This window comes from Phocoena phocoena, chromosome 14 (assembly GCF_963924675.1).
Source record: "Phocoena phocoena chromosome 14, mPhoPho1.1, whole genome shotgun sequence".
In the NCBI taxonomy this organism is placed as follows: domain Eukaryota; kingdom Metazoa; phylum Chordata; class Mammalia; order Artiodactyla; family Phocoenidae; genus Phocoena; species Phocoena phocoena.
In genome coordinates, this window is record NC_089232.1 from 25,148,183 (window position 1) to 25,167,792 (window position 19,610).

The 19,610-nt window shown below is 38.3% G+C and overlaps 1 protein-coding gene across 1 annotated transcript in view; it reads left to right on the forward strand.

The window, feature by feature from the left end:
* Nucleotides 1-19,610, forward strand: part of TACR1 (tachykinin receptor 1) — a 94,986-nt gene that overhangs the window by 68,264 nt on the left and 7,112 nt on the right. The window contains exon 3 of the mRNA XM_065891039.1: nucleotides 17,492-17,642. Within this exon, the coding sequence (XP_065747111.1) occupies nucleotides 17,492-17,642 (151 nt within the window). The remainder of the gene's footprint in view (nucleotides 1-17,491; nucleotides 17,643-19,610) is intronic.

Genomic DNA, 19,610 nt, shown 5'->3' on the forward strand with positions numbered 1-19,610 from the left:
TAAAAATGTTTGTCCTCTCACATATAACTCACAGCAGACTTCAAACTGATTAATGTAGTCTCCTTGACAATTTCTTGTGAAACACACAAATTGCATTGCTCAATTTGTTAATGAAAACTATAGACTAGCAGCTTGTGTGGTTCACAGCATAACGGTCTATTGTCTATGCTGAGAAATTTTAGCTGAGGTACCGAAAGTAAAGTGTTTGTCTTTCCCACATATTTCAGCCAACTGAGAGTCTTTGGGCTCAGGGTTCAAGACAGGAAAAGGCTGTGGAAATACAAAAAGGAATCCAGATGTAAGCTGAAATCCAAGACTTGGCCACATTCCAAGTCACCCATGTAGATGGAATGGAATTCTGTGTCTGATATTTTAAGCTATGATATTTTTCAGTGAATTATCTGCATTATTAAATGCTGTGAATAATTTTTGTGCTTAATATACGTGCTTATTCTTGAAAACTGTGTTTTCCCTGCTCTAAGACACATTTATCCATTCTTCTTTCAAGCTCATCTAAACAGAAATAATAGAAATGCAAAGGGTTGAAATGAGAAAAGAACATATCTGTTTTCTATTCCCATTTCAACCCTGAGTGACTTGAACAAAGCAGTTATCTTCCTTGTACCTTTATTTTTCAATTTAAAATGGGGTTAGCAATATCTGTCCCTTACCCTAAGTCCCAGAAGTAATAGATGAAGTCAAATCCACTTTTCAGAAACACCTTTACAATGAAACTACTGCACATAGAAAATGTAAAGTTTTTACATCTTCTACAAGCAAATGGCTGTTTATGTTGTACCACACTTGATAAACTAAATTTCATCAGACTTTATCAAAAGAAAAATGGCCACTACCTGGCCATTTGTTAGTGGTTGTTATGCCAAGATTTTCCTTGTGGAGAGAAAATACTATCAGGGCATAGCAAGGAAAATGGGCACTCTGCATGAAGGCCATGGGTCTGAGCACTTAGTCCAGACCTGGGGACATGAATGGTTATTAGTTGCAGGCTCTTGTGACTACGATTGTTTTGATTATTTTGTATTTTTCAGATGCCAGGGACTAGGGTATAAAAACACCCACATTTATAGGCAACTTACTTATATAAGGGAATGTTTACTAATACCAGTTAGCATCAATCAAATTTTAAACAATGCCCTACCAAAAATAACAGTATTTTAAATGCTCAACAGAATGGTAAAGTACAAGCTTCAGTTCTGCTACATTTATCTGAGTCCTCTTTGGCTCAGCATTCATCACAAGCTTCAGTAGCCAAGGCATAAGCTCATCCCAGATCTGTCCCTGCTTGCTTATATAGCAAGGAATATTCCACTGCAGTGATAGTCAGTGAAGCCAACCTCGAGGTGAGCAAAACACATAGAGTTAAGCACTATCTAGAGAGGTTGAAAGTGGGTAAGTTATATAAACAAAACATTTATCAAGGTCCACTGACACTCAGAAAAAACAAATTACAGATAAAATTCAATCTTGTTCTCAATGGGCTTGTAATTATCCGAGAAGGTTTGCAAAGCCCAAGCCATGTTGGTAAAGACCAGGCCAAGGTACATACCGGAAAATGACATCATGACATGGTAAGGGATTGGGAGGAGGAGTATGCAGTTTACAATTAATTCAAGCACATAAAATGCATGCTATTTTATTAATAGGTTACAGAAATACCAGTCACCTAAATGAAATACTGAATGGTCCAGGTGCCAGCTGCAGTTTGGTGCCACGTGGTGGCAATGTCTGTTCAGACGTCAATTATCTGAGCCCTGTGGCTGGTTGGGGTTTCCAGAACTACCATGGGGATTCAAGGAATATCTACATGATTTGATGTCATCTGCCAGACTGGGAAGATTGACCAGGGAGCATAATACAGATTCAGGAAATCTGTCTCTGTCTCCCTGCTTCCTGAGACAGAGACTTCCTCTCCACCACATCTCCTACCCCACACAAGGTAATGGGAACTTTGTGGCCACCACTATTTCTGGCCAGCCCACTTGGCTCCACTCTGGAAACCAGTCCTCCTCATTCACATCTCGAAGTCCCACTGACATGGAGTTGTTGGGTGAGGCATATTTTACAGAAGATTTTGGGAGTGGTTAGAGAAATCAGAGATTTACAGTATAGGACAGGATTGTACTTTCTTGAATTGACTTTCAGATACCACGGTTCCTGCAGTATACTGAGCAGTCCTTACCATAGAAAATTTCTTGCTAGATGTGTCCTTTTACAAGTCCCTGTTACCAACCAAGGGTTCTCAATGTCTTTCTCTCTCTCTCTCTCTCTCTCTCTCTCTCTCTCTCTCTCTTAATCTCTCCTTTTCCCTCTCCTTCTTGTTACTGGTACTCTTGATAGTTTTCTTCCTCACAAACAGTAGTTTGGCATTTTTCACCCCACCTTAAGTTAAGCTATTGGCCTATCTTTTCTTATCACAAAACACAATAAGATCCTCAGCCAAACAAACTACCAACTACCAACAACCAACAAACCAACTACTAATTTGTTCCTCTTTCTCAGATATATGAAGCCTGCAGAATCTTTGTAATTTATGGTTTGTTTTTTTCTTTAACATATCCACCAAATAAAAATTTCAGGCAGGATTACTAGCCACCTGCCTCCACACAAATCCCTGCCCTGCCCCTAAGCAGGCTAGAAGGAGGAGGGGTGTGGATAAGGGAACTGAGTTTATTTCTGCTGGAGTCCAGTATTTAAATATTTCTTGTTAGAGCATTTCCAAACTCTGGAGCCATTCCTGGCAACACATCCTTATAGAACCTTTCTGTTTGCCTGAAAGAGCTGACCAAGAAAGAATCTGAAACAAGGACATAAGACCCTGGGCAGATCAACAGCATCCACCACTGAACTTCATCATGAAAATCAGTGCTGGGATGGGCCAGTGAACTGACCATATGATATCTTTTGTGAAGCTGCAAACCTGGCTGCAAATAACTAAAACCATCCCTTGACCCTCTTCTTAAGAAATGTGCAGGAATGGAGATACTTTATTTTTTGGAGCTTAGTAAAATAGTACGAGATTTGTACTGCCATAGGATTAAAAAAAATGTACTACAAAGCCACAGAAATTGAGATGGTGTGAAGCTGATACCAGAAAGGAGGGATAGATCCAGGAAACAGCAAAAGCCCAGAAACAGAACCATGTGAGTGTATAAGACAGAAGTGCAATTTTAAATCATCAGGGAAAGGATGGAGTATCCAATAATGGTACTTGGGAAACTATTAACAATTGTTGGAGAAAGCAAATTTGGAGCCTTTTCTCATAATACCAAAGTAGATCCCTGAGAGACTGAATAGTTAAATGCAAATAAATAAATAAGCTAGGAGAAAGCATAAGTGAATGTTTTCATGATTTTTATATGGAAAAGACATTTTAACTATGATATGATAGAATCCATAAAGAGTTCTTACAAATTAGCAAAGACAATATGAACACCCCAATGTAAAATTAAGTAAATTATGCAAGTGGTCAATTCACAAAAAAGAAATGACAATAACTAAATAGCATAATTGTAAAATTTCAACTTACAATGAATCCACTCCTGTGGTGGATACCATCAGGAGGGATTTCTTGCTGTACGGAATGGATGAGGTGAGAATTCTAATGTCCTTTGAAGCCTAAGATTATACCTTTCTGTGAAGTATTGGGTTGGCCAAAAAGTTCATTCGGGCCAACCCAATATTTCCTTGGTGCCTGTGTTGTAAAAGGAATTAAAGAGAAATAACACTGGGCCCTCCCTCTAAGGACCATATCATCCAATCAAGCAGATATGGGGAGGGAGATCAAGATTGCATAGTAAGGGAACACAGAGTTTACTTCTCCCCATAAACAGATCAAAAATACATCTACGTGTGGAGCAATTCTCACTGGAAACTATCTGGAAACTGGCAGAGTCTAGACTCCTGTACAATCAAAGCTGTAAGAAAGATACACATGGACTTGGGTTAGAAGGGAAGAGAAGCGATCAGGTCAGTACCCTTCGGAGGGGACCAGGAGGAAAAGGGCAATTACACAGGCAGAGATCCTCCCTGGGGAGTGAGTAGTTTGAGCCACATATTGGCCACCCCAACCCTGGAGTCTGATGCCAGCAAGATGAACACCCTTGGCTGGTTGGAGGGCTGGTGGCGCTAACAGGAGAGCAGAGGGAAGCCTGAACTTCAGTCATGAGGAATACATAAACACTTGCTTGCTCCTGAGCAGGGCAGAGAGGGAGAATTTAAATCACACTGGTGGCTGACTGGTTTTCCTCCACCTCCCCGGCATGCACCCCAGCTTGAACTGAGAAAATGCTCCAACACTGCTTGCCTTGCATTGCATCTCCAAACTGGAGCAAGGACTGCTACAACCAAGGGAAAAGCTGGGCTGTGAGATGCTGAAGAAGCTCAAACCCTAAGTAGCGTCTGAGCAGGGAAAAGGCAGCCATTATTGGCAATTGTACAGGTGGCACATCAGAGGCAGTCTGGATTTCTGACAGCAGCCAGACTGCCACAACGCACATCCCAAACCTTGCTGACTACCCTCAACAGTCCCTCTTGTACCAGTACTGCTGGGTGCAGGAGCTGAGAGGAAGAAGAACACACACTTAAAGGGAACAGAGCCAACTCGGACCCAACCTTCAGGATTTCTTCTGCTCCAGCAACTTGGGACCTGACCCCACAACTGATAGGGCAGAAACAGCCATTGAGCATAGGGGAAGCCCTGAGTCACACTTGGCTCTGGCTCTAGTCTTTCCATCCCCAGCCCCAGCTCTTTACAAGATGATAGCTGCCAGCACACCCTGAAGAAGATGTGACTTGTGTTCACATCAAATCCAGCTCTCTGACCAAAGCCACTGGACATAGGGAGACTGTATAGGGACACTCTCACACAAGGACACATCTTCAAGACTACAATAGGTAACTGTTTCACTTAATTGCATAGAGACAGAGAAAGATAAGCAAAATGAGAAGACAGAGGAATTTGTCACAATTGAAAGTACAAGAGAAAATCCATGGAAAAACAACTAATAAAACGGAAATAAACCAGATAAAGAATTCAAAGCATTAGTAATAAGAATGCTAACTGAATTAGAAAAAAGAACAGATGAACACAGTGAGAAATTTAACAAGGAACTAGAATATATCAATAAGAATGAGTCAGAAGTAAAGAATACAATAAATGAAAGGACAAGCACACTAGAGGAATGAACAGCAGACTTGATGATACAGAAGAATGCATATGTGATCTAGATGATAGAATAATGGAAATCACCCAATCAAAATAGCAAAAAAAAAATTTTTTTTCAATGAGAATAGTTTAAGGGATCTTTAGGACAATAGCAAACATACCAACATTTACATTATAGGGGTCCCAGAAGGAGGAAAGAGAGAGAAGGGGGTTAAAAATATATTTAATGAAATTATGGCTGAAAACTTCCCAAGCCTAAAGAGGGAAACAGATATCTAGGTACAGGAAGCACAGAGAATCCCAAACAAGATAAACTTAAATAGACCCACACCAAGACATATCATAATTAAAATGGCAAAATTAAAGAGAGAATTCTAAAAGTAGCAAAATAAAAACCAAGAATTATATACAAGGGAACCCCCATAAGGTTAACAGCTGCTTTTTCTGTAGAAACTATGCAGACCAGAAGGGAGTAGCATGATATATTTAAAGTACTGAAAGGGAAAAGCCTGCAACCAAGGATAATCTACCCAGAAAGATTATCATTTAAAATAGAAGGAGAAAAAAAAATAAAAATAAAAAAAAAATAAAATAAAATAAAATAGAAGGAGAGGTAAATAAATTTTCATATAAGCAAAAACTAAAAGAGTCAATCAATACTAAACCTTCCCTAAAAGAAATGTTAAAGGGTCTTCTCTAAAGGGAAAAGAAAAGGCTAAAACATGAAGATTCTATAGGAAAGGGGAAAATCCCACTAGAAAGGCTGAAAGTCTGAGGATCAATAACTTAAATAAGCTAATCCAAAGATTAAAGGACAAAAAAGTGTAAAATCAAGTATAACTAGAATAATCAGTAAAAGGATAAATATGAAGGTGTAAAATGTGACATCAAAAGCACAATGTATGGGGGAAGGGAATAAAAAATGTAGATCTTTTAGAATATGTTTGAACTTAAAGGACTACCTGCTTAAAACAAGTAGATATAGTTATAAGTGAACATATATGAACCCCATGGTAACCATAAATCAAAAAGCTACAGTAAATACTCAAAAACAAGAGAGAGAGGAAGACAAGCATACCACTAAGGAAATCATCAAACCACAAGTGGAGAGACTAAGAGAAAAAGAAGAGAACAGGGAAAAACTACAAAAACAACTTGAAAATGAGTAATAAAATGTCAATAAGTGCATATCTATCAATAATTACTTTAAATGTCAATGGACTGAATGCTCCAACCAAAAGATATAGAATGGCTGAATGGATACAAGACCTATCTATATGCTGCTTACAAGAGATGCACTGCAGAACCAAAGACACACAGAATGAAATTAAGCGGATAGAAATAGATATTTCATGCAAATGGAAATGACAAGGAAGCAGATAGCAATACTCATATCAGACAAAATAGAATTTAAAACAAATTCTATAACAAAAGACAAATAAGGGCATTATATAGTGATAAAGTGATCAGTGCAAGAGGAGGGTACTACACATATTAACATATATGCACTCTATACAGGACCACTTATATATATAAAGCAAATATTAAGAGATATTAAAAAAAGAAATCAGCAATACAATAATAGTAGGGGACTTTAACACCCCACCTACAACAGGGTGCCTTAAAACCCCCTGAGCCCACAGCCACCACTGGACACAGTCCGGCCCACCAAAATGTCCAGGACCTGGTCCCACACACCAGAGTGCAAGAACGAAAACTGGGACCCCCAGGGCCTTGCACTCAGAGACCTCAGGACTCAGCTTCACCCACCAGTAGGCAAACCCATTCCCCAGAATCCCTGGCCCCACCAACCCTGCTCTAGCCTTGAGACCAGCCTCACTCACTAACAGGTAGACATGAGCCACAGAACATACACAGCCCCATAGCCTGAGGACCCAGTCCACACAATAGCAGGCCAGATCCTGCCCTGGGACAAGATGGGCCCCAGCTTTGCCCACCAGTGAGAATATTCTCCTCAGGACAAGCATAACCCACCGCAGGTGGAGCCCAGCCATAGGACAACTGCAACCCCACAGCCTGAAGACCTAGCCCACTCACCACCAGTCCAACACCTGCTTGGACTGACTGAACCCAGGCCCTTGGTCTGACTGAACCCAGGCCCTGCCCACTAGCAGGCCAACAGACGCTTTGGGACACACCCGACAAAACAGCCTACTGTGTCGGAAACTGACCCCACCCACCAGCAGTCTGACACAAGCTCTGGGACCCCTGGGTCTTGAAGATAGATCCCAGGACCCAACTCTGCCTGCCAGTGGACCAGCATTAGCCCCAGAGCATGGCTTCACCCACCAGTGGGCAGGTAACAATGCTGGAGTCTCCTGGACCCCAACTCCATCCACCAGTGCATCAGCACTAGCCCTTGGTCCTCCTTGGGTTCTGAAGCCAAATGCCTTGTAACCCAGCCTCACCAACTAGTGTCCAGCAACCTTCACACAAGGCAGGGCCTAGCAACCAACCAGACCAGGGCCAACCAAGCCTACCAGACCACTCACAGTAGTCAACCTGCCACAACAGAAGAACACACAAAGCCCACATAGGGGAACATATAGCTCTAGTGATGAGAGAGGAGTGTGCTGTCAGACACACAGGACATCACCTATGAAAGGCTACCTTTCCACAGTCAGGAAATATAACCAAACTTCCAGATACATAGGAATTAAAAACAGCAAGTTGGGAAAAATAAGGCAACAGAGGAACTTGTTCAAAATGAAGGAACAAGATAAAACCCCAGAAGAGGAGCTAAGTGAAGTGGAGATATGCACTATACCCAAGAAAGAGTTCAGGATAATGAACTCGGGAGAAGAATAGATGTACAGAGTCAGAAGTTATAAGTTTTTAACAAAGAGTTAGAAAATATAAAGAATAACCAAATAGAGATGAAGAACACAATAACTGAAATGAAAAATACACTAGAAGGAATCAAAAGTAGACTAAATGATACAGAGGAATGAACCAGTGAGCTGGAAGACAGGGTAGTGGAAATCACTGCCACTGAACAGAAAGAAAAGAATGTAAAGAAATGAGGACAGTTTAAAAGGCCTCTGGGAAAACACCAAGTGCACTAATATTTGCTTTATAGAGATTCCAGGAGAAGAGAGAAAGAGAAAGGGGCTGATAATATATTTGAAAACATAATAGCTGAAAACTTCCCTAACCTGGGAAAGGAACAGTCATCCAAATCCAGGAAGTGCAGAGAGTCCCATACAGGATTAACCCAAAGAGGAACACACCAAGACACATTCTAATTAAAATGACAAAAATTAAAGATAAAGAAAGAATATTAAAAGTAGCAAGGGAAAAGCAACAAATAACATACAAGAAAACTCCCATAAGGCCATCAGCTGACTTTTCAGTAGAAACTCTGCAGGCCAGAAGTGAGTGGCATGATATATTTAAAGTGATAAAAGAGGAGAAGCCTACAACCAAAAACACAGTACCCAGCAAGGCTCTCCTTCAGATTTGATGAAGGGGTCAAAAATTTTAGAGACAAGCAAAAGCTAAAATAGTTCAGCAACCACACCAGCTTTAATAGAAATACTAAAGGGACTTCTCTAAGTAAAAAAAGGAAAGGCCACAACTAGAAACATGGAAATTATGAAAGGAAAAGACTCATTAGTAAAGGCAAATATACAGTAAAGGTAGGAAATGATCCATGCATAAAGCTAGTAGGAAGGTTAAAAGACAGAAGTAGTAAAAGTCACCTATATCAACAATAAGCAGCTAAGGGATACCCCAAACAATTAGACGTAAAATGTGAAGTCAAAAACAGTAATCGAGAGGAGAGGAGAGTACAAATGCAGGGTTGTTAAAGTGTGTTTGAATTAAGAGATCAGCAACTTAATCATATATAGACATAGATAATTATATATATATAAACTTTATGGTAATCACAAACCAAAACTCTATAATAGATACACACACAAAAGAGAAAGGAAGCCAAACATAACACTAAGATAGACATAAAATCACAGTAGAAGAGAAAAAAAGAAGAAACAAAAAGAACTACAAAAACAATGCAAAAACAATAAACAAAATAGCAGTAAGAAAGTACATAACAATAATTACTTTAAATGTAAATGGACTAAATTCTCCTATCAAAAGACATAGAGTGGCTGAAAGAATATAAAACAAGACCTGTATATAATGCTGCCTACAAGATACTCACCTCAGATCTAAAGACACAGACTGAAAGTAGAGGATGGAAGAAGGTAATCCATGCAAATGAAAATCAAAAGAAAGCTGGGGTAATTTTTCACAGAACTAGAACAAATAATTTTAAAATTTGTATGGAAATGCAAAAGACCCTGAATAGCCAAAATAATCTTGAAAAAGAAGAGAGCTGGAGGATCATGCTTCTGGACATCAGACTATACTACAAAACTATCATAGTAAAAACAGTATGGTACTGGCACAAAAACAGACACATAGATCAATGGAACAGAATTGAGAGCCCAGAAATAAACCCATGCACTTATGGTCAATTAATCTATGACAAATGAGGCAGGAATATACAATTGGAAAAAGACAGTTTCTTCAATAAGTGATGCTGGAAAAATTGGACAACTACATATAAGAAAATGATATTAGGGTTAAAGACCTAAATACAAGGCTTGAAATCATAAAACTCCTAGAAGAAAGCATAGGCAGAACACTCTTTGACATAAATCATAACAATATTGTTTTGGATCTGTCTCCTAAGGCAAAGGAAATAAAATCAAAAATAAACAAAAGGGACCTAATTGAACTTAAAAGCTTTTGTACTGCAAAGGGAACCATGGACAAAATGAAAAGACAACCTACTGAATGGGAGAAAATATTTACAAATGATATAACCAATAAGGGCTTAATATCTAAAATATATGAACAGTTCATACAGCTCAATATCAAGAAACAACCCAATTAAAAATGGACAGAAGACCTGATTAGACATATTTCCAAAGAAGACATATAGATGGTTAACAGGCACATGAAAACATGCTTAGTATCACTAATCATCAGAGAAATGCAAATCAAAACCACAATGAGATATCACCTCACACTTGTCAGAATGGCTATCTTCAAAAAGTCTACAGATAACAAATGTTGGTGAGGATGTGAAGAAACCTACACTGTTGGTGGGAATGTAAATTGGTGCAGCCACTATGGAAATCAGAAAGGAGGTTCCTCAAAAAACTAAAAATAGAATTAGCCATATGACCCAGCAATTCCATTCCTGGATGTATATACAAAAAAACAAAAACACTAATTCAAAAATCAAAAAGATACATGCATCCCAGTGTTCATAGTAGCATAATTGACAATAGCTAGGACAAGCAACCTAAGTTTCCATCACCAGATGAATGACTAAAGAAGATGTGGTATATAAATATTAATACAATGAACTATTACTCAGCCATAAAAAGGAATGAAATTTTGCCACTTGCAACAACATGGATGGACTTGGAAGGTACTTAGTGAAATAAGTCAGACAGAGAAAGACAAAATACTGTATGCTATCACTTATATGTGGAATCTAAAAAATAAAACAAACTAGTGAATATAACAAAAGAGAAACAGATTCATAGATATAGTGACAAACTAGTGCTTACCAGTGGTGAGAGGCAAGGGTGGAGGGGCAAGATAGGAGTATGGGATTAAGAGGTACAAACTACTATGTATAAAATAAATAAGTTACAAGGATATATTGTACAGTATAGGGGATATAGTCAATATTTTATAATAACTATAAATGGAGTATAGCCTCTAAAATTGTGAATCACTATGTTGCACTGAAACATATAATTTTATAAATCAACTATGCCTCAGTTTTTAAAAAGACTTAATAAAAAACACAAAAAATCAATGCACATGTCTCATGTATCTCATCATGTGGGAACCAAGCTGTCCTTTCAGTCACAGTCTATTGCAGTCACTCCTGATTCTTTCCCTGGCTCACATTTGGCACATTCCTGATCACTGATCCCTGATCTCTTCTCCCAAGGCAGATATTAATTCTGAGAGCTATCAGATTCAAGAGCCAAAAAAACCCATGAAGCTGTACAAAATAAGATTATACTAGGTCCTATTGACCAGTTCTCTAAAATAATGATTTTGGCAAAATATTAAAATGCAGGTTTATCTCCAATTAACTGCAAGAATAGGTAAAACTTCTCCAAGAATATGTCAAGATGGAAGAAATATATTTATTTTCATAATTTCTAGTGATTAAATTTCATTCATTTGACCTAAATTCATTTAGAATTTTTGATAACTTGGACATTGGATTGAGCACTTGCAACTTCCATGTGAAAAGGGTTTATTTGAGCAAGATTTACTTACCTTTTGATCACAGTGGAGGATTTTTATTATTTTGGAGGTTTTTGAGGAGTACCTGAGGGGAATAGAAGGCTGAAAATCTGGAGACCCGGGACCCCAGGTCAGATTAAATGTTCTTATGGTTTTTTATTATATTATGTAATATATATGTGTATGTATGACATTTACATATGTGATAAAATATTCATAATGTAAAATTTATCATTTTACATTCACAATGTTATGCAACTGTCACCACTATCCATTTCAAGAACTTTTTATCATCCCAGATTCTGTACCTATTAAACAGTAACTCCCATCCCCATATCCCAGCTCCTGGTAACCTCTGTTCTATTTTCTGTCTCTATGAATTTGCCTATTCTAAATATTTCATGTAAGTGGGGTCATACAATATTTGTCCTTTTGTGTCTGGCTTATTCACTTAGCATAATGTTTGCAAGGTTCATCCAGTTGTAGCATGTATCAGAACTTCATTCTTTTTAAGGCTAAATAATATTCTATTTTATGTATATACCACATTTTGATTATCCATTCATCTACTGAGGGGCATTTGGGTTGTTTCCACCCTTTGGTTATTGTGAATAATGCTGCTATGAACATTGGTGTACAAGTATTTGTTTGAGTCCCTGCATTCAATTCTGGGTATGTATCTAGAACTGGAATTGCTGGGGCATATTCCTGTTATTCTTAATTATCCCTGTTAGAGCATGGACCTGTCTATAACTCATTTTAGTTGAAATTAAGTCCATACTTTTTCTTTCTTACAAATGAATAACAAAATAACTTTTCCTTCTTAAAAAAAAAAAAGAGGCTGATAATTTATGTTTACTGATTTAGCTTAGCATTTTCCTAATGGTCTGATCTGTGATTTTCCAAAGAGCACTTTGTGGGGTTTTTTTTTGTTTTTTGTTTTTAACATCTTTATTGGAGTATAATTGCTTTACAATGGTGTGTTAGTTTCTGCTTTATAACATAGTGAATCAGCTATACATATACATATATCCCCATACCTCCTCCCTCTTGCGTCTCCCTCCCACCCTCCCTATCCCACCCCTCTAGGTGGTCACAAAGCATCAAGCTGATCTCCCTGGAGCACTTTGTTTTAAAGTATAGATTTCATTTTTTTAATTCACGTATAGTGAGACCAACAGATCAGGACATGATTTCCATTGAAAATATAGTTTATTACTCATAGTTCCCAAGAGGAAGGTGCACACCACCCCACAGAGGGTCACAGGCAGAGAGCATGGGGAAACTGTAGGAAAGTCTTTTACTATGTTTTTGAGGGAAGCAACCAGTGAGGCAGGGTAAACAGGCCTAACATTTTCTTGTTTGAATCATTTCAGTGGGCTCCAGTGTAGGGGCTGCCCATAGATGTCTGAAGGGGCCCTGGGGTGATTAGGGCAGGAGGATAGTATCCTGTAGTGTAAGAGCCCCGAAAAAGCAGATAGACGGCAGGTAGGGGCCTTGGGTTGTTTAGTTTGAATATGAAGTCACACTAGCAGGAGTTATCTCTAGGAGTTAGCTAGCTCTGGACACGCAGTCCCTCCTAGATTCATCAGCAAGACCCAAGATGTCAAAGCATCAGATACAGAAACTAGAAAATATGGTTAATACGTACTTTACTGATGTCATTAAATCTCCAACAACAATATAGTAGTTCCAACAGGCTTGTAGGCCTTGGATCTGAAAAGGTGATTCTCAATGTCAGCTGTATTCCAGAATGGCTTGGGGAATTTTCTAAACTGTGGTTTTCTGCTCCCACACTCATGACCAATTACATGAGTATCTCTGGACACTGATCATTTAATAATCTCCCCCGATGTTTCTCATGTGATTCTGAGCTTGAGAACCAGTGGTCTAAATGTTTCTCAAAGTCTGAACCAGAACCAGCATCAGCGTCACCTGGGAACTTGTTATAAATTCAGATTCTCAGACTTACCTCAGACATGCTAAGTTGGAAACTGGGTGGGGCCCAGAGTGGGGCCTAGTCCTCCATATTTGTACAAGCCCTCTAGGTGATTCTGAGGCTGGTTTAAGTTTGAGAACCACTGGTCCAAGTTAAGAAGCATCTGTGACTTGACTGCAGTGTTCTCCCATCACATCCCTGACTCCAAAAAGATGCTCAGCGCTCTGAGGGAAAGACCCCACAAAGCTCAGTTAACATGTTTTTATCGCCAAGTAAGTATTGGTCTTCAAAAGGGAGGGCTGTTCTTACAGATAGAAGAAGTAGGTGCAACCTGCAGGTTCCCAGGGTCTCCCTGACACCATAGTCTCCAAACATTTTGATTTCAAGCAGCATCTATACAGCAATCAGGAAGAGGGACTGAGATCAGGTAGGAAACAAGTATGTAGTCACTGCTGCGGTGACTAGAGAACTGAGGCTCCCAAGAAGTCTTCTGGAGGAGACAATCAAAGTGAACATTGAAAGTCTGGTAAGACTGGAACAGTCTGTCTGCATGGAACAGGCTGTCTGCACAGAACAGCCTGTCTGCATGGAACAGCCAGTCTGTACATAACAGCTTGCACTAAACACCCTGCTTTGCTGAATCTGTGGCTTGTTACTTTAAGAACTCTTCCAAGTTTCTTCAAGTTTCAAATTTTAGCATTCAGAGGAGGCAGAATAAGTGGTAAAACTGTGGGGCTTTGCAAAGAAGTGATTGAAAACAAACAATTGATAAAGGAGAAATTGTGAGTGAGTAAGTGGGTTTTCCTTTTTGGAAAAAAAATATTGCAGAAAATAAGCATAAATAGTGGAAGAAAATATCATTGGGTGACTAGAGCTAATCAATGAATTTGGTAAAGTTGCAGGATACAAAATTAATGCACAGAAATCACTTGCATTCCTATACACTAAGAATGAAAGATCAGAAAGAGAAATTAAGGAAATAATCCCATTCACCATTTCAACAAAAAGAATAAAATACCTAGGAATAAACCTACCTAAGGAGGTAAAAGACCTGTACTCAGAAAACTATAAGACACTGATGAAAGAAATCAAAGATGACACAAACAGATGGAGAGATATACCATGCTCTTGGATTGGAAGAATCAATATTGTGAAAATGACTCTACTACCCAAAGCAATCTACACATTCAATTCAATCCCTATTGAATTACCAGTGGCATTTTTTACAGAACTAGAACAAAAAACTCTTAAAATTTGTATAGAGACAAAAAACCCTGAATAGCCAAAGCAGTCTTGAGGGGAAAAAAAAACGGAGGTGGAGGAGTCAGACTCCCTGACTTCAGACTATACTACAAAGCTACAGTAATCAAGAAAATATGGTACTGTCACAAAAACAGAAATATAGATCAATGTAACAGGATAGAAAGACCAGAGGTAAACCCACGCACCTATGGTAAACTAATCTATGGCAAAGGAGGCAAGGATACACAATGGAGAAAAGACAGTCTCTTCAATAAGTGGTGTTGGGAAAACTGGACAGCTACATGTTAAAGAATGAAATTAGAACCCTCCCTAACACCACACACAAAAATAAACTCAAAATGGATGTAAATGTAAGACCAGACACTATAAAAATCTTAGAGGAAAACATAGGCAGAACACTCTTTGACATAAATCACAGCAAGATCTTTTTTGATCCACCTCCTAGAGTAATGGAAATAAAAACAAAAATAAACAAATGGGACCTAATGAAGCTTAAAAGTTTTTGCACAGCCAAGGAAACAATGAACAAGATGAAAAGAAAACCCTCAGAATGGGAGAATGTATTTGCAAATGAATCAATGGACAAAGGATTAATCTCCAAAATATATAAATAGCTCATGCAGCTCAATATTAATAAAACAAATAACCCAATCAAAAAATGGGCAGAAGACTTAAATAGACATTTCTCCAAAGAAGACATACAGATGGGCAAGAAGCACACGAAAAGCTGCTCAACATCACTAATTATTAGAGAAATGCAAATCAAAACCACAATGAGGTATTACCTTACACCAGTTAGAATGGGCATCATCAGAAAATCTACGAACAACAAATGCTGGAGAGGGTGTGGAGTAAAGGGAACCCTCTTGCACTGTTGGTGGGAATATAAATTGATACAGCCACTACCGAGAACAGTATGGAGGTTCCTTTGAAAACTAAAAATAGAATTACCATGTGACCCAGCAATCCCACTACTGGGCATACACCCAGAGAAAACCATAATTCAAAAAGACACATGCACCCTGATGTTCCTTGCAGCACTATTTACAATAGCCAGGTCATGGAAGCAACCTAAATGCCCATCAACAGATGAATGGATAAATAAGATGTGGTACATATATACAATGGAATATTACTCAGCCATAAAAAAGAATGAAATTGGGTCACTGGTAGAGACGTGGATGGTTCTAGAGACTGTCATACAGAGTGAAGTGAGCCAGAAAGAGAAAAACAAATATCGTATATTAACGTATATATGTGGAGCCTAGAAAAATGGTACAGATGAACCAGTTTGCAGGGCAGAAATAGAGACACAATGTAGAGAAGAAACGTATGGACACCAAGGGGGGAAAGTGGTGGTGCTGATGGTGGTGGTTGGGTGAATTGGGAGATTGGGATTGACATGTATACACTAATATGTATAAAATAGATAACTAATAAGAACCTACTGTATAAAAAAATAAATTAAATTAAATTAAAATATTAAAATATATATATATCACTGGGTGACTTTTCTCCAGTGAAAAGAAGCTGGCTCTGTGGTCACAGTCCTGCGTTCTAATCTCAGTTCCTCATTTTACCAGCTGTGAATTTCGGAAAGTTAATTAAATTCTAAGCTTTGGTTTCCTTATCTACAAAATGGGATTATGATAGTATCTACCTAATCATTTGTTTTGAGGATTAAAGAAGATAATGCCAGTAAAGTGCATGGCACTGTGCTATTCACTCAATAAAATCTAACTTCCAGTTCAGCTATTAATACTATCATTAATGTTATTATGAACACAGTGACCTAGAGTAAAACCCGCAAAATATTAGCTGTTCTTCTTCTTCTTATTATTATTATTATCAGGAATGCTGAGGCTTTGCATTAAACTCACATCAGGGGGAAAGGCCTATAACTAGCCAGACATGCCAAGGACCATCTGAGAAAAAATACTCTTTCTCCAAATTCAAATAACTTATTAAAATGTCCAACTTACAATGAGCTTCATCTTAAACAGAATAGGATAAGTTGTGCTGTTGTAAGAAACCTCAAAATCTGTGGTTTAACACTGCAAAGGTTTGTTTCTTTCTCATATTCCAATCAGACTCAAATCATTTGGTATCTGTCCTCCAAGTGGTGACTCAGAGACCCAGACAGCTTCCATCTGGACATATATATTTAAGGACCAGGCCTAGAAGTAGCTTAAACTTTGTGGCTCTCACCTACTGATCTTAATTCTAGGATAAGTCTTATCTCTCTCCAAGATAATTATGCTTATATCTGTGAAGCCATTTGTCATTTAGGATAGATTGTCTCATTAACCATGACGATGGTTCTCATCTGAATGTACTAGTTGGTCTATGTCCCTGCACCAAAACTGACCCTAAGTTTAAATCTGACAAATATGTATTGAGCAGTAAAATCATCTCCTTTATTCTAGAGAATATACTTCCATTAATGCAGCCTAAGATTTCATTTTCTCTTTGGAGGGAGAGGTAAGCAATATTGAACTTAACATCAACTAAAATTGCTGTAGGTATACAACAGATTCAGTTCCCTCTGATCAGTGTTTGTTCTTCTCTTTTCATTCTGAATAGGAATCTCCATTATGGAAAAAGTCCATAAGAAAAACATAAGTTGAAGAGATTTGCTTTCTCTACTTTATCCATTAACATATCACCCATCCATCCAATGCAGGTGGCTAGCCTTATCATCAAAGCTTATTAATGGCAAATGCTGAGAAATGTAACCGTCAAAGCTTGACCAACTCTATTATTTCTTGAACTGACCCCTTCCATCCACCTTGTTGCAGGTACCACATCTGTGTGACTGTGTTGATCTACTTCCTCCCCCTGCTGGTGATAGGCTATGCGTACACTGTAGTGGGTATCACACTGTGGGCCAGCGAGATCCCTGGGGACTCCTCTGACCGTTACCACGAGCAAGTCTCTGCCAAGCGCAAGGTGAGCAAAGGGCAGGCAGCACTTAACCCACCCTGGCATAGGTGACAGACCGGCAAGCTTATGAGCCCCAGAGCCTCAGGAGACCCAGAGGCAGCAGGCACAAAACATCCCTGGGTCCTGGGAACAATAGAAGGGAGTGGAGGAAAGGGGAAGGGAGGGGAGGGAAGAGATCTTTCTTCAATGTTTTCGTAACCTAGGCCTGCCTGTACAGGCATAAGCCACCTCACTCTCGCCTTAAGGCTAATTGAAAACTGTCAAGTCATTAAAACACAAACACACATATTTAACTACAAAAGCATGAAGAGTTATTCAGTTCTCTTTTATTATTAAAATTTGACAAAATAGTACATTTACTTGGTTCAAACATCAAAAAGTACTAAAAGAAACAAAATTATGGTGATGGAGAATAGACTAGGAGTTGCCAGGATTAGTACTGGGGGAAGAGTCTGTCTACAAAGGGACAGCATGAGTGAGTTTCTTTGTGATGATGGAGCAGCTATGTATCCTGATTGCTGTGGGTTTTTCACTTATCTCTGCATATGATAAAATTTCATAGAACTATACACCCCCAAAAAAATGCATGTAAAAACTGGCAAAATCCAAATGCAGTCCATTAATAGTACCGCACTATCATCAGTTTCCTGATTTTGATCATGTGGCATAATTATCTAAGATGATATCATTGGGAGAAGCTGTGTGATGGGTACCTGGGAACTCTCTGACCTATTTTTGCAACTTCTTGGGAGTCTTAAATTATTCGGAAATTAAAAGTCAAAAAATATATTGAGTCTTACCATGAAAGGTCTCCCTCCTTTCTAGGTCCTCCATCTACACAGTTCCCAAATGTGTATGCACACACACACACACACACACACACACACAGTATGATAACCACAGTTGTTGTTAATCCTTTCAGATATTGTAATGCATTTATAAGCCAAATAAATATACATTCTTTTCTTTCTTACACAAATAGTAAATACACGCTGTTCTTCCTCTTATTTTTAAATTTAACAACATCCACAAAATCTTCAAAAATCAATATAGAAAGAGATTTCTCATTCTTTATTTTTCTCTTTTGGTACTTCTTTGCATAGTATTTCATTGTGTGGATGCTAGATAGCTTTTCTTTTTTATTGAAATACAGTTGACTTACAATAGTATATTAATTTCAGGTGTATTACATAATGATTTGACATTTGCATCCACTAGCACCACAATAATTCTAGTAACGATCTGTCCCCATACAAAGTTATTAAAATGTTACTGACCATATTCTTTATGTTGCTTATTACATCCCCATGACTTATTTAAGGTTTGTACCCCTTAATCCTCTTCACCCATTTCACCCACCTACCCATCCGCCTTCTTTCTGGCAACCACCCTTTTATTCTCTACATCTTTATGAGTCTGCTTTTGTTTTGTTTGTTTCTTTGTTTTGTTTTTTAGATTCCACATATAAGTGAGATGATGTGATATTTGACTTTCTCTTAGGATAATACCCTCTATATTCATCCATGTTGTCCCAAATGACAAGATTTCATTTTTTAATGTCTGGGTAATATTCCATTGTATGTGTGTGTGTATATATATATACATAAAATATATTTTTATACCCATTCCTCTATCAATGGACACTTAGGTTGCTTCCATATCTTGGCTATTGTAAATAATGCTCCTATAAACATCAGGGTACTTGTATCTTTTCAAAGTGTTTTTGTTTCCTTTGGATAAATACCCAGGGGTGTAGTTGCTGGATCGTATGGTAGTTCTCTTTTCAATTTGTTGAGGAATCTCCATACTGTTTTCCAGAATGGCTGCACCAATTTACATTTCCACAAACAGTTTACAAAGGCTCATTTTTCTCCACATCCTTGCCAATGCTTGTTATCTGCTGTCTTTGTGATATAGCCATTCTGACACATGTGAAGTGATATCTCATTGTGGTTTTGGTTTGATGAGTGATGT